This window comes from Ranitomeya imitator, chromosome 3, assembly GCF_032444005.1.
Source record: "Ranitomeya imitator isolate aRanImi1 chromosome 3, aRanImi1.pri, whole genome shotgun sequence".
Lineage (NCBI taxonomy): Eukaryota > Metazoa > Chordata > Amphibia > Anura > Dendrobatidae > Ranitomeya > Ranitomeya imitator.
In genome coordinates this window covers 125,775,751-125,792,793 of record NC_091284.1, presented here as the reverse complement: position 1 = coordinate 125,792,793, position 17,043 = coordinate 125,775,751, and the positions used below count along the sequence as shown (strand labels likewise).

The 17,043-nt window shown below is 42.8% G+C and overlaps 1 protein-coding gene across 1 annotated transcript; it reads right to left on the bottom strand.

Moving 5' to 3' along the window:
- Positions 1–9,113: 9,113 nt before the first annotated feature.
- FZD9 (frizzled class receptor 9) lies at positions 9,114–13,287 on the bottom strand. Its single transcript, XM_069761391.1, has one exon. It carries the CDS (start codon positions 12,632–12,634, stop codon positions 10,877–10,879), a length of 1,758 nt encoding a protein of 585 aa, XP_069617492.1. The 5' UTR covers positions 12,635–13,287; the 3' UTR covers positions 9,114–10,876.
- Positions 13,288–17,043: the final 3,756 nt, after the last annotated feature.

Genomic DNA, 17,043 nt, shown 5'->3' with positions numbered 1-17,043 from the left:
GCTTTTAAATCTGCACTCACCTCTGCTAAACAGGCCTACTTCACAACCCTCGTATCTTCCCTATCCCACAACCCCAAACAGTTATTCAAAACATTTAACTCCCTCCTCCGCCCCCCACTGCCCCCTCCAACCTCCATCATCTCTGCTGAGGACTTTGCCACACACTTTAAAAATAAGATCGACCAGACAAGGCAAGACTTTATTGTTCAACCACCACAACCCCTTTGTATACCAGACCAATGCCCAAACCCCATAACCTCCCTATCCAACATCACTGAAGGGGGACTTAATTGTCTCCTCTCCAAATCCCACCTCACCACCTGTGTGATCGACCCCATCCCATCCCACCTCCTCCCCAACCTCACCACCACACTTATCCCATCCCTAACCCACCTCTTCAACCTATCACTAACTTCTGGCACCTTCCCCTCTGCGTTCAAACATGCCACAATCACGCCTATCCTTAAAAAGCCAACCCTCGATCCAACTGCTATGTCCAGCTATCGCCCAATATCGCTGCTCCCATTTGCTTCCAAACTCCTGGAGCAGCACGTCCATGCTGAACTCTCCTCCCACCTCTCATCTAACTTGTTGTACGCCAATCTACAATCTGGTTTCCGCCCCCATCACTCAACTGAGACTGCCCTGACCAAAATCACTAACAACCTACTTACCGCCAAAGCTACTGGACAATACTCTGTACTCCTCCTTCTAGACCTGTCCTCTGCTTTCGACACAGTTGACCACTGCCTCCTACTACAGATCCTCTCCTCCTTTGGCATCAAAGACCCTGCCCTATCCGGGATCTCCTCATACCTTTCCAACCGCACATTCAGCGTCTCCCACTCCCACACTACCTCCTCATCACACCCTCTCTCTGTTGGAATCCCCCAAGGCTCTGTTCTAGGACCCCTACTCTTCTCAATCTATACACTTGGCTTGGGACAACTCATAAAGTCCCATGGATTCCAGTACCACCTCTATGCTGACGACACTCAGATCTACCTCTCTGGCCCAGACGTCACCGCTCTGCTGTCCAGAATCCCAGAGTGCCTATCAGCCATATCCTCCTTCTTCTCCTCTCGCTTCCTCAAACTCAATGTGGACAAATCTGAACTCATCATCTTTCCTCCATCCCACAAATCTTCCTTACTTGACCTATCTATCGCAGTCAATGACATAATGCTACCGCCTCACCAACACCGGAGCTCCTGCAACCCTCAACCTACTGTCTCCTTCCCCATAATCCTGTAGAATGTAAGCCCGCAAGGGCAGGGTCCTCGTCCCTCTGTATCAGTCCGTCATTGTTAGTTTGTTTACTGTATGTGATATTTGTAACTTGTATGTAACCCCTTCTCATGTACAGCACCATGGAATCAATGGTGCTATATAAATAAATAATAATAATAATCCACTCCAGAATCCAGTACAAAACTATTACCCTCATCCACAAAGCACTCCATGACTCAGCACCACCCTATATCTCCTCTCTGGTCTCAGTCTACCACCGTACCTGTGCTCTCCGTTCTGCTAATGACCTGAGGTTAACATCCTCAATAATCAGAACCTTTCACTCCCGTCGCCAAGACTTTCCACGTGCTTTGCCAATTCTTTGGAATGCACTACCCAGGTTAATACAATTAATCCCCAATCCCCACAGTTTTAAGCGTGCCCTAAAAACGCATTTATTCAGACTGATCTACCGCCTCAACACATTAACCCAACTATCCCTGTGTGGCCCATTAAAAAAAACGTAAACCATAATCAGGGTCCTCGCATCATGTTCTCATACACTTTATGCAGTTAATAGCCCTCTGTGTCTGTACTGTTACATACTTAGGCAGTTAACTGGTTCATGCAGCTTTACATGAACACCTGAGCCTTACACTATGGCCGGTCTGAATAACTAAAGCAAATGTTACCATCCACCTCTCGTGTCTCCCCTTTTCCTCATAGTTTGTAAGCTTGCGAGCAGGGCCCTCATTCCTCTTGGTATCTGTTTTGAACTGTGATTATTGTTATGCTGTAATGTCTATTGTCTGTACAAATCCCCTCTATAATTGTAAAGCACTGCTGAATATGTTGGCGCTATATAAATAAAATTATTATTATTATTAATGCATGCTGTCAGGATCCTCTGGTCCTCTGGTGCCAGTGTTGAGAGCAAGAGGTCATGCAACTGCAGGTATGTGATTTGGATAAAGGCAATCACGTGCTAACTAGACATGCTTGGCCTCAGTCAATACAAGTGAATTGAGTGAGATCGGACACATCTAGTTGGAATGTGGCAGGAAGTATGCACATCACTTACTTGCACTCATATGACCCTCCACTCTTGCTGCCTGTAGGATCCTGACAGTGTGCAATTGTGATGATTCAGAAATTTGCAGTCACCTACAGTGGCTGCAGACTTTCATCACAAATCTGGAGAACCCTGCTAAATAAAATATTAAGAACTGTATCATGCCCAATCCTAACAGCGCGTAATATACCAATTGTCAGGACTCTGCTCTACTTCCTGGTTCTAGCGGTCATCACATGTTCACTCATATGCAATTTTCATACTTACAGTCACATGACAACCAGCTTCTTTTCCTGCTTCTCTCAGTGAAGCAAGGGCAGTAGTATTTCACTGAATATTGAGAGAATCAGGAAAAGCAGGTCGTCGGCATATAAGTGGTCACATGACAACTTCTCAAACGGATTGAGCAGGGCTAGGGTGGGGCACCAAACTGAATTCTTGCCAAGGTGCCAGAAAACCTAAATACACCTCTGACTCCAGCTGCGGTCATCAGCTGTTCAGCTCCGGTCATGTGCCGCCATCTTGAGACCTCAACTTGTAAGTGACAGGAAGTCAGAGGTAACAGTCACAAGCTCTCAATGTAAATCTACGAGAGCCTCATTCTGTCCTCGTTCTGGCTCTCATAGACTAAGGCTGCCGTCACACTAGCAGTATTTGGTCAGTATTTTACCTCAGTATTTGTAAGCCAAAACCAGGAGTGGAACAATCAGAGGAAAAGTATAATAGAAACACGTCACCACTTCTGCATTTATCACCCACTCCTGGTTTTGGCTTACAAATACTGAGGTAAAATACTGACCAAATACTGCTAGTGAGTTGTGACCTCTAGCTCGTTCCTGCAAACACTGGAGCGAACCAGCAGGTCACAAACTGCAGAAGACCGCCAATAAGAGAAGAAGATGGCAGCTGGTAAGTAGAATATTGGGAGCAGAGAACCTAGATTAGTTGCACCACTTCAGCGTTGCAATAAAAAACACTGGAGTGGTGGTTTAATAAACTTTTGTTGTAAAAAAAGCAAAAGAAAAATAGAACTTATTAAGGGTATGTTCATGGATCGCCCCCCCAGTAGGGCAGTGGGATACTCGGATCCGGGCCCTTCTTCTGTTCTCAGTGGGGATGTCACGGTGGCTGACCCGGTCCGTGGCCCTAGGGGACGTCCATTAATAAATGGGGGAAAGGTCTTTAAAGGAATAGTGTTTGTGACGCCACCTGTGGTATTCGGTCAAGCCCAGTCCACTTCTGTCTAATTTCCTATCCAGCCCACCAGTTTTACCTAATTGTGAGGAGTGCCCTACTAAATAGGAGCATAGCTCCCCCTGGTAGACTGGAGTGTGGAGTGTGTTGTGTGGTTTGTGATCCCTGGTAAGGTGACCGCCTTTATTGCCTTCAGACGTGACATCACTCCCCCTGGTGGAAGAATGACATTACTGCAATGACTAGGACCCTGGGGCGCTGCGCACACCCTTATAATTTTAGATGAACCCCCACGCCGCAGATAAAATAAGACAACAAACTAAAATTTTACCACACAAAAGTTTGTTTAATAAATCATAAAATCAAAACTCTGACAGTTCGAGAATAAATTACGGCATTAAATTACCATTCATAATATTACTTTTATATTCAGCACATTAGAAAACCAGTACCATTTTATATTGCAATTCCAAAAATATATATATTTATAATTTTCTTATATAGATCTGTATATGAGAGCTGCATGATGTGAACCTTTCCCTGATAGATAATGGGAGAGAAATGTATTTATGACCTTGGGCTGCTCCCTGGCACCTACAATGTAAACTATAACCCTCTTGTGCTTTTCAGTGACCCTGTCCCAACACTCAGTGAAGACATTTTGTGGAGTGAACCCTCTATTCAGAAGAATGTGTGGAGACTTGCCCATAGGAACCAATCACAGTGCAGCTTTCATTTCATATTCTGCTTTTGAACAATGAAAGCTGCGCTGTAATTAGTTGCTATAGGCAACAGAGACTTTCCTTTATATTCTACAGTATATACTATATTCTCATCATATTTTGCCCCATCTTCTCCCATTTTATTATCATGTACATTTTACTTTGTACTATTTTCACACCTCACCCTTTAATTATCAAGCCAGGCCCAGAAGTTGCTAACAATAGCCAATCTAATGCTTCTTTGTAGAGGTATTGCAGTTTACCACACTACCTGTACAAAAAAGCACCATTCAATATCCCTACTCCTAAACCCACTGAGAAATTCTGCATAAAACATGGTTTTATATTATTGTATGTTTTCAGAAAGGTGATTTTTAGCACCACAGACTTATTAATGCACACTCGTAAGGATAGTACATTAAAAAAAACAAGAATGCAATTTGTTGTGTGCCCTTTCCAAAAAAATATGCATTCCCTTTTTTCGGTAAATATTTGAATTAAATCCTATGCACACAATTTTCTAAAGTGTAGTACCACATCCAGTCTATAGATGTCACTATTGTGTCAATGCACTTATTACCTTCATGAAGAAGAGGCCTTTTCATTCTTCATTATCTAAACAAGAACTTTCCTTTTGTTTGGAATTGTTAGGATGAAAGTCCTTCAAATGGATTTACTATGAATAAAACAATAACAGCTTACACTAATATTGCAAGAAAGAGAAATAGACCCTTGCTAGAGCGAGAGTGCTCTTATCCCTTCATGACTTATCGTGGTAGTTGAGACATTCCCAATCACATATTGATGACTTTTCTAAGGACATACTCTCACTGTTTTACTGTAGCCATACATATCAGATTTTGGTGGGACCAGAATTAACCCCCAATTTTGGTGGGACCAGATATGGCTACTTTCACACTAGCGTTGTGTGACGGACGTCGCAAGGCGTCATTTTGGAGAAAAAACGCATCCTTCGTCGTGCAACGAATGCGTCGTGTTTTTGGTGGCCGCGACGCACAAAAAACGTTCAATGTAACTTTTTTTGTGCGTCGGGTCCGCCATTTTCGACCGCGCATGCGCAGCCGAAACTCCCTCTCTCCTCCCCGGAACTCACAATGGGCAGCGGATGCGTTGTAAAACTGCATCCGCTGCCCACGTTGTGCTACATTAACACACTGTCCGCCGGTACGTCGGGCTGACGGTTTGCGACGGCCCGTACCGACGGACTAGTGTGAAAGTAGCCTAAGTCCGTTGATTTTGGTGGGACCAGAAGAACCCGCTAATTTTGGTGAGACCAGAAGAACCCGCCAATTTTGGGGAGACCAGAAGAACCCGCTAATTTTGGTGAGACCAGATGAACCCGCCAATTTTGGTAAGACCAGAAGAACCTGCTAATTTTGGTGGGACCAGAAGACCCTGCCAATTTTAGTGGGACCAGATGAACATGCCGATTTTGGTAGGACAAGATGAACCCACCAATGTTGGTGGGACCAGATTAACCCACCGATTTTGATGACACCAGAAGAATCTGCCAATTTTGGTAGAAGCAGATGAACTTGCCAATTTTGGTGGGACCAGATTAACCCGCCGATTTTGGTGGGACCAGAAAAATCCATCAATTTTGGTGGGACCAGATGAACCTGCTGATTTTGGTGGACTCAGATGAACTCGCTGATTTTGGTGGGACCAGATGAACCCTTTAATGTGTATGAGGATACTGAATTTTTACATGTCAAGTCCTAATGTTCTCAGGTGACAGATGTCTGGCAGCTGCTTATTACCCTCTCCCTATTTAGAACACATGCCAAGTAAGCATGTGAATGACCAAAGAGCATTCAACCATCAGCTATCTAACGTTTATCACAAGTTTAAGTCCCACATCGCCCGCTAAATTATTTCTACTAATAGAATTAAAGGGAAACTGTTGCCTCCAAAACACTAGTATTTACCTGCAGATCTAGTGATAATCTGCAGGGAGAAAATTATGTTTTATTCTCCCTGCAGCCGCTCGCTTCCTGTCATCAGGTAGCGGTTACAATCGTCACTGATTAAACAGTGAGCGCGTTGTCATCACTCCCCCTGCCTCTTGCTTCACAAGTCTGCTCTACCCACGCTGCATATACGCTGCAGAGCAGGCTGTCAATCAAGGCACGGAAAGTGATGACCTTGTGTTCACTGTGTAGTGACTGGTGACTGTAACTGCCCGTAGTCTGGAATCGATCAATCGCAGGCGAAATGTAACCAGCGTAACATGACTGAAACGCTATTAATCTGCAGATCACCACTATATCTGCAGGTCAATAGCACTTTGGGAGGTAACCACTTCCCTATAACCAACGAGTTTCCTCATTGTCTTCATTATCGCCACCTACAGGCCGTGCATGATACTGCATCCCTAAAGAAATAAACATCAATCATCTTACATATTATTCTAGGAAATATAAATACAAATATGCATAGTTTTATAATATTTTCCATTTAGACCATACAAAAATAAGCTACTTTAACATAAAATGTACAATCTTATTAGTTTTCAGGTGAAAAGCTACATTAAAGGGAATCTGTCACCAGGATTTTGCTACACTATCTGAGAGCAGCATAATGAAAGAGGCAGAGACCCTGTTTCCAATGATGTGTCACTTACTAGGCTGCTTGCTGCAGTTTTGATAAAATCCTGCTCTGAAATTAAAGGGGTTGTTTGGTCTGAAATGACAAGTCTGCAGTCACTGTGTGACTACAGACTCATGAATCCTCCTAGCGCATGCGCTGTACGCTGCAAAGATTCGCCGTTCTGTGCCCAAAGGTCAGGAATGTGATATGCATGTTCCCGGGCAGAGCCCGTCTAGTGTGTACAGCCTCACCAATACAAGTGTATTGAGGGAGGCCACTGCAGACTTTTCATTTTACACCGGACAACCCCTTGAAGTGGCAAAAACCTCGCGACAGATCCTCTTTCTGCCTGATTTCCTCTTTGATACCCCAATATTGAAAAGCGTTAATGTTCAATAGAAACATGAAGGAAACATTTTGCCACAGCCAACCCCTAGCACCATTTTGGTAGTATATCACTGCTTTTATAATTCTAAAGCAACATAAATAGAATATATTCCTCTTTTTAATGTTTTCTTGTTTATCTAAATTTCTCATCAGATATACAGATGTAGAAGAGTTGAAATTGTTATTAAACTATTCTTTAAAAATATTCTTTTAAAAATCTCTGAGTAAAGTAAATGAATTTAGGTTGCATGCAGTCTTAGGTAAAATAAACAATGGAAATTGTGATTGCACAAAAGCAGTCGTCACTTTCACTATGACTTATTCAGCTCTGCTATATTTGAAACCGCAAACATTGAGTGTTTAAAACCACATTACTAATGGTACATGGACCAAGGTCTGCACAAATGCATAATTATGTAATGTTCTTGAATAGTTTCAGGGGAGATATGTATATGTATATATATATATATATATATATATATATATATATATATATATATATATATATATATATATATATATATATATATATATAGATAGATAAGAAAAAATGAGTGCAGCACACTGCTCACCGGTGGGTGCCAAGCCTCCCAGACAAGACCATCCTCATGTCCATCCAAGTAATATGTCAGACAAAAAAGAAGGCAGCACTCCAATAGGTTGTAAAGGTGAAAAAGCTGTGAAGTTTATTTCAGACCCACATCTCCCGACGTTTCGGCTCGCACTGAGCCTTTCTCAAGGCTTGAGAAAGGCTCAGTGCGAGCCGAAACATCGCGAGATGTGGGTCTGAAATAAACTTCACAGCTTTTTCACCTTTACAACCTATTGGAGTGCTGCCTTCTTTTTTGTCTGATATATATATATATATATATATATATATATATATATACGGTATATATATATATATATATATATATATATATATACATATATATACACATATTGACAAATTTATCAAATGTTTGATGGGCAATGGATCATATTTCCCAGCAGGCGCATCAGATGGACATTACATGGCGAGTGCTACAATGTAACATCTGACTGGCGCACCCCAGAACATGTTCGCCGCCATTATTCAATCTCTTCCATCATAAAATGATCTTTGTAACGACTCGAACTTTTTGAAACTTTGTTTTCTTGCAAACGATCTAAAGAACTTCACTTCAATCACTACACCCCATAGAAATACATGATTCATTTACCTGCCAGTCATTTTTCACTTTGCACTTAAAGAGAGTTGGATGAAATAAAAGATCCATAATGAAAGGCTGCGGAGGACATCTGTATGTCAAAGAAGCGAGAGCTCATAATGAAGCATAGAAACGCTTTTTTGTGCATATGTCTGAGCTCCGTACTGACTCTCCCGCAGTATCTTTTGTCATTTTAGGAATATAATTTCTTTATCTCTGCAATATACAACACAGTTATAATATAGATTGGCTGTATAAATGGAGGATAATGGACTTGAGCTAATACATATCACATTATTATTCATTTATTTTAGAATTCCTAATACCTGCATTACACACATTTACCACCTATTCCGCAGGTAGGAATAAAGGTATGGTCACTGAAATCTCCACTGATTCGGAGTAGGAGGTTTCCAAAGCCCCCGTGTCTATGTAGCGGTAGTGCAAATGCATGACCACTAGTGATGAGCGAATATATTCGCTATTCGAGATTTACCGAACACGCTCGGGTGTCCTCCAAGTATTTTTTAGTGCTTGGAGTTTTCGTTTTTAGCGCCGCAGATGAATGATTTACATCTGTTAGCCAGCATAAGTACATGTGGGGGTTGCCTGGTTGCTAGGGAATCCCCACATGTACTTATGCTGGCTAACAGATGTAAATCATTCATCTGCGGCGCTAAAAACTAAAACTCCAAGCACTAAAAAATACTTGGAGGACACCCGAGCGTGCTCGGGAAATCTCGAGTAACGAGTATATTCGCTCATCACTAATGACCACCACTTCATACGCTGTCTATTGGAGCGGTGGTCACACATGCCCAATACCATTCCCATAGGTCCACAGAAGTGAATGGAGTCGGGGAAAACTCCTTTAAGGATCATTTCACATTTTTTAAAAATTCCATTTTCATTTTTGATGCAGCCTTTCATAAATTATTCAGAAGATTTTGGCTTTAGCTCAAAAAACTACATTAAAACTGTAATGATATTTTTAAAAAAAAGTTTAAAAAAATAAATATGTGAAATCAACCTAAGGAGTGTAATAGGAGAGAAGCAGACAAAACATTCTGATTTTTCCCCCAAAACATCACCACACTTGTCATTGGTCTGTTTCTTGCATTGCATCTAGGTGAAGAGGGCTGAGCTGCAATACCGGTCACAGCCCATAGACAACAGTGGCACTGTTTTAGGAAGATAATCATTTATTTGCTAACGGTAGACAACCCCAACCTTGGCAGTAGAACAATGTTTTTCCAAAGTGTGAAAAGTGGGCTTGGTTGCAGAAACTTTCTATATAAACTACTTACTATACTAATAGCAGAAGGACTTTATTCTGTACAATCTCCTCACACAAATAAGAATATCTTATTACTTAGAACTCTTAGGGTCACTTTGCTGGAGAAAATATTTACCTAGCATACAAAAGACTTTTTGGCATCTGTGCAAAAATACTTATCTTGTTTTTTTTTACATTGCCAGGTTTTAATTTATAGTATTTTTAATACTCTTTGGAATAAAATAATAATACAAAAAGGGAATATAAAAAGACTGGGAGAAGTGCCTTCACTTACAAAACGTATTTATACTGTTCACTGGGTGAATTCAGAAACAGGGACAAGTCAGAATTCTTGGAAATTAGCAATAGTTTGCACGTATGCCAGCGTTCTGGTTAAACAGTATTGCAGCCATCACCCGTTATGTAGGATAGGTCAGTAAACATGGGTGACCTGTACTGAACATTGACCTGATGGATTTCACCACCCAGGATGACAAATAGCCAACCAGTCATTGTATTGCACTGCTGATTCATCTTAATAACAATTCCCTTATATTTTTTAGAAATTTTGGAAACTGCAGAACACAACTCTGTACCTTCAGCCGAGACACAAATCTGGCAAACTGTGTCCCGGGGCAGGTAGACTGAGCACATTTACCTCAGACTGAAACACCAATGTGGGTTATTCTCAGTAAGACATGGATGTTGGTGACCTTTACGACAAACAATGATACAGAATGTGACATTAGCCCAGATGGATCGAGCTGCCCCTGGAGATGGCGCATTACATTGGATAAGTCCTATAGGCACCATTCTGTGTAATTTCTGCTTCTGTGCTTGCAGGGAGGGGGGTTAGCTCTCAAAACAGCTGCTAAAAGGCTCAGTGTTCGAAAAAGCAGCCAAAAGAAGTCTTTGATACAGAGCACCTCTGTAATGTCTGTTTGGCTGGATCACAACCTATTTCACTAAATGTGTCACCAAAATATATTATGCCTCTGCTTAGAAATTTGTAGGTGAGGTGGCCTCACGTAATTCTTTTTTCTTGGCCACACTTAAAAAAAACTCTTGTATCAAGAGCTGACTAAAGTCACATGCATTTTTTTCTCCCATGGTTAAACATACCTCCTGCAGATGTAAATACATTTCTCTATGACATATTTATATTAGACCCCCATCTCCCCTTTAATCTTGAGGTTCACACATGTGTAGGGCAGTCCATAAAGAGGTCTGTTTTAGCAACCTGAAGAGTAAGTGGTGGAGGCTTGTAAGGGCAGCTCGCTAAACTACAAGCAATGCCTCCTCCAGTTTGAGGCTTCCCTCGAGTCCTGGTTCCCACCACCCCAAGTCGACGCTGGCACAGAATTCCTTGCCAGGCCTGTAATGTCTTTGAACTCCATACCCACACACCACTAGTTATACCCACAGCTAGTGACATGAATATCTTAAGCATGAAGACTGCTACACTGGGTATTGACCCAGGCAAACTACAGTCTGGCCTGCCACTTCCAGAAGCTGTCCTGCAGGGTTCTTCCCGTGCCCGGGCTTCCCAGTGAGCCAAATTAAGACGTTCATAGAAACAACACACAATGATGCAGGTAGCTGGGACTGTATAAAGGATGGAGAAGACTCCAATTTTTACCATCAGTTTCTCCAGTTTTTCTGTGTTGGTTCCACCAGTTTTCATGACGCGCCTGATGTGGAAGAGTGCAACAAAACCAGTCAACAGAAATGATGTGCCTGTCACCAAATAGCATGAAAGAGGCACAAGAACGAATCCCGTTAGGGCACTGGCATCTGAGCCACCAACATAGCATAGTCCGGTTAGCTCATCTCCACCAACTTTCCGCATTGTGAGTATAATGATAGTCTTTATAGCTGGAATTCCCCAAGCAGCTAGGTGAAAGTAACTACCATGGGATTCAATGGCCTCATGACCCCACTTTTTACTTGCTGCTAGGAACCAAGTGAGGGTTAAAACAACCCACCACAGGGAGCTGGCCATGCCAAAATAGTATAGTATGAGGAACACAAGTGTGCACCCACTGCTTTCCAGACCCTCTCTGATCAGATAGGGGGCGCCACCTTCACGGTCACATGCAATACTTGAGGCCCCAGCAGCAGCACGGATGAGAAAAGCTGTAGAGTAGACATTGTAACACATACTGAGGAAGATTATTGGCCTCTCTGGGTACTGGAAGCGCTGAGGATGCAATAAAAATGTCAGTACAGTAAAGGCTGTGGAAATAAAGCAAAGGCCAGACCAAGCCGCCATCCATACCAGGGCAAAGTCCTTATCACTTGAAGACCAGTAGACATCCACACCAGGGGTGCATCTTGGGGCACACACTCCACTCCTTTCCACATACAGAAATTTGTCCGGATTGGGGCAACGAATGGGTATACCGATCCCAGCGCCGGATGGACGTGGAGGCCGTGGGGCTATAGGAAGTATGCCGTGACCATTGGTCTGAGGATCTCCATTAGTTGCATTCTCAGGAGCTTCCATGCACAGTGCATTTGGGTCATTTTTACTGGGTAGGCGGTCACAGTCCAAAGACTCTGGCCATCCAAAATTAAAGCGCTCCATTATTGGGGAACACTTCTGACGTGCAATTTCACACATAGGCTTACAGGCAGGAATGGAAGTGGACACCTGCTCAGTGCACATGGGAGCGTAAAGAGAGCAGAGAAAAAAGCGAAGATGTATGTGACAGCCATACTCCACAAGGGGGGCAAACTCCAAAAGTTTCACCGCAGCCTCAGCCTGAGACTCATGGCCAACGTAGTTGGGCATCCTAGTCATGTTGTAGCCAATGCCCTGACACATAGGAATTTGAATAGGCTCACATTTAACTTCTCTTCCCCGCTCCCCATCATATAAGACCATCTCCAAGGTGAGAGCCATCGCCAGCGTCTGCCATAGGAACGGAAGGGTTAAGAGCAAGCAGGACATCCTCAGGGCTAGCCACACTCCTGCACAGAGCACAAGACAACAACTGTGAGGACAAGAGGAGGGTGCAGCGGATATAGACACACGACTTTATATCCAGCTGTCTGTTAGGAGCAGGGCACAATGCATTCCAACAGAATGGCTGCTGGGATCAGCTTTCTTGCCTTCCAGCTGGGTCACGCAGGACACAAATTAGCCCGTTCTGGTACAATATTTCCAGGCGTGATGGGAAGTACTTGCCGCACAGAAGGTAATCATTTGGGAATGCTGAGGAATCACATCAGGATCCAGACATAGACTCCCGTTACAATCCATAGGAGCAACTCATGGCACTTCTGCCTTGTCCTTTAGTGTGTCCACTGTCTGCCAGTCAGGTTGGCACAGTCTTTAGCTGGCAGCACTACCGGCTTCTCTTCGGCTGCAGTTACTGTGTCTATTCCAGGATTCCAGGAGCTGGAGGTCTTCAGTGAGACATTGAGCACAAGTGCAGCTCTTTCTTCTCCAATGTGAAATGTTGGGAAACAAAGCCAGGCTGGAGAGTGCCGGTGACAGCTCCAGACAGCAGCATTCACACACAGCGGGTATGGAAAGAAATACATGGGAGAGGGCAAAGGCACCAATGTCAGCGCAGAGCCTCAATGCACAGAGGGCACACAGCCAGGTTAAGGAGGAGAGGGCTCTTGCAGACAGCGCCTGCCCAGCCTGCATGCAGGGGAGGGTGTCCCAGCTGTTACTGGGAGCTGTGGCTACTGCTGACACTAACCATGCTAGGCACCTCTCCATACAGGAATCACAAGAGGGGGTGGCCAGCTCTTATCACACCCACATCTGTCAAAGGGGCATGGCCTGGTTAAAGAAACAGTGCCCTCATTAAACAAAGTGAATGGTAATTTGCAAAATTGCTGGAATAATATTTTCCAAGTCATGTCACCCCCTGTTGGCAGCTGTAACAAAGCTCGGCTTTCTGCTGCTTCAGCGAGCAATATATACCGTATATATATATGTATGTATGTGTATATATATATATATTATACGCACACACTCACACACATCCTTCTCTGTATATAATCTACATATCTGTACAGAGGAGGGGGCTGGGGGAAATTACACACAAACCTTGTTGATTTGAAAAAGCAGAAGGAAAAATCTTGGGTTACATTTATAAACCGCACGGAATAAGAAGCTCAGTGTTTCTCTCTCTTTCTGAACAAGTCATGTTTTGTGCTCCCCTGGAACCTCTGCATAGCATTTATTTTATTAACATCTGAATTTCTGGCCTCCTGGCAACACACGGATCTAATACAAAGAGACACACGTCTCTTTCTATATCACCGCCACACTTTGGTACAACAGTCGCACTTTTATTCTGTAGGAAGACATAGAGACATATTGATTATTGCGCACATGCAGGTCAATAATACGTGCATTCATTTCTGTACAATGTAGTAGATGGGTTATACAGTATATGGGGAAACGTTTTAGACACTTTTTTTTTTTTTCATTTCCTTAGGATGGGAAATCTATATTTCAAAAAATGATTTTTTTTTCGCATTTTACTGAAACAGGATCTGTCACATCCAGAAAAGCTGTTTACTTGCAGATATAGATGTAATGTACAAGTAAATAGTGTTTAACCCTGTGTAGCCCTGTGTAACCGGCTCATGGGAGCAGCGGCGGGGGTGAAAATGAAGTTTTATTCTCCCTGGCACCACTCATTTCCAGTTATCGCGGTAATGCAGGGAACGGTTACAGTCGCCACTCACTGCACAGTGCTGTGATCGCTCCACCTGCACCTTGTCTGACAACCAGATCTGTACACTTGTATGTGTGTCTGTACACACATACACACACGCACACACACACACAGATACATACACATAAGCACGCACACTCTGCACAGCAGACTGTCACTCAAAGTGCCAATCACTGGAAGCCAGCTGTTGTGGGGAGAATAACACTTCATTTTCTCCCTGTAGCCGCTGCTCCAATAAGATGGCTAAACAGAATTTAAATGCTAGTTACCTGCATGTTTCTCCTATGTCTGCAATTAAATAGCATTCCTGGATGTGACAGGTTTCCCCTAAGTGGCCCCCAAATAAATAGTAATAAATATATCAAGCAATGTTTGATGCATTCAAAGGCTTCAAAACCACTTTAAAACATGTATGTATTTGTCAGGTTTATTATTACTATATTTTTGTATACTTTTTTACATTTTATACAGTGACACTTCCAAGGCTCAGTTCATATGTGTACATCTGCAGACATACGTCGTAGGAGTTGGAAACGTTAAAAATGTTTGCAAACACTGACGATACATTGAGCAACATCTCACAGTATTTTAATGAATTCGTTTAATGCATCTCATATGTTCTACACATGTTTACATTTTTTTAAGTATCAGTGTTTGATAATATGTGATCATAATGTGATCCGATTTTCTCAGATGAGGAGAAGATGGAAAAAAAATGTCTCTATCTTCTCCCTTCTGTCAGTCCGTGAAAATCAGACTGCAGTTAGATGTCATCCGAGTGCAATCCAATAATTTTTCCCATGGGCTCAGGGTCTTGCATGGCAGAGTGCGATCCAAATATCGGATGCAAGTCATGCTGCGATTTTTTCCTCGGACAGACTCAAACCGAGGAAAAAATTGGTCATGTACACAGCCCCATATATTAATATTGGTCAGAGTGTGATCCGATATTTTGTCGGATCAAACTCAGACCGAAAATATGGTCGTCTGCATGAGTCCTTAATGTGAATCTAGCAACTCTGTTCTGTAAGAAACACTGGAGGAGAATAAGAACTTGTGCAAATGAAGAGTGGAGATGTTTTCCACATCAATTAAACAGTTTAGTTTTGATTTTTTGGAAAATAGTTAATAGAATAGTTGCTATGGGCCATTTATTTGCTTTTCCATTACACTAGTTTTGATAATCTTTCCTCAATGCGTCTTGAGTGACATGCAGAATTCTCCTTCCAGGGAAATTGCACAGGATCATGTGCTTCACTTCCATCCGCAGCAATGCCTGCATCTTGGTCATTGCAATACATCAGCACAGTAGCAGCTGCCTGTCCAGGAGAGAGCAGTATAATCCAATAAGAGTTGGGCACTGATCAGGTTTCCCTATCGTTCCTAAACTAGATAATATAAGCAGCACAAGTCCAAAAATTCACTAAATCGTTTACAGCACCCTGTGCTTTGTGACTGTATTGTTAGCAGAGGCTAATGTATTGCCACTTACTAGCCATTCGCAGACCGCAGATAACCAGGGGTGGCTAGACGAGCAGGTCATCCAAGAAACATCCAGTGACGTGCTCTTCTAGTCACTTGACCACTGCAGTCAATCACAGGTTTCAGCAGTCCTGTGGCATCTGGATGGCACAGACCTTACTTCTGGAGCTAGTGCACACCGCAGGACTGGCCTGCACTGGATCCATGGGTGTGATGGAAGGTGAGTTTGCTCCTGTTATTTTGGCAATATCCATGCCAAGGAATAACATTTTTGCAGTGTTGAGCAACCCCTTTAACCGTATAAGAATCTAACCAGTCGCCACATGATCTCTAAAATATCCTCAACTCTCCCGATTCTAGCAGTTTCTTCATTCCTGATATTGCCACAGACAATGTCCTGACACTAGCCCCCTGACGAAGGTTGTTTTTCTGAAACGCACGTTGGGGCGGAGGCGGGTTCGTGGAGTGTCCCTGCACTGCGGTGGGTAAGACATTGTTCACCAGGGGTGTCAAACTGCATTCCTCGAGGGCTGCAAACAGGTCATGTTTTCAGGATTTCCTTGTACTGCACAGGTGATAATTTAATCACCAACTCATTATTTGTGTAGGTGATTAAATTATCACCTGCGCAGTACAAGGAAATCCTGAAAACATGACCTGTTTGCAGCCCTCGAGGAATGCAGTTTGACACCCCTGTTGTTCACTATATTAATTATTGCTGTTTGAACACTATTATAATATATGGGTGTGCTCAGCGGCTATGTGACCACTTTAGACAGCAACTTCGGGCCGCTCAAATACAATGTCTGGGGGTTACCCCATAATCTAAAGGATTAAGTAATTATTATTTGGGGTATTCAACACTAATTATATTCTATCGGGTATCCCATTGCTGTGCAGTATTAATTGTTTTGGACTTATGATAAGGTTGTTGATTCGGACCTCCTGTACACTCGCCTCCTGCCATTGTTTCACGACACTCAGCTGTCTTTGTTCTATATATCGTCTCCATTCACTGGTTGTCAATTTTTAATTAATAAAGTATTGATTTTCATATTCTATTCTTTGACCTAATATCATCGTTTTTTCTAAGCGTATATGTTTCATATTTGATGATAGGGTGTATGATGGTCCTATCTATGGGTACTAATTATCTACAATTATTTATGTACCATGC

Bases quoted from the DNA above. Each gene is read 5' to 3' on its own strand.
- FZD9 (XM_069761391.1), bottom strand. From the start codon at position 12,634: ATGTCCTGCTTGCTCTTAACCCTTCCGTTCCTATGGCAGACGCTGGCG.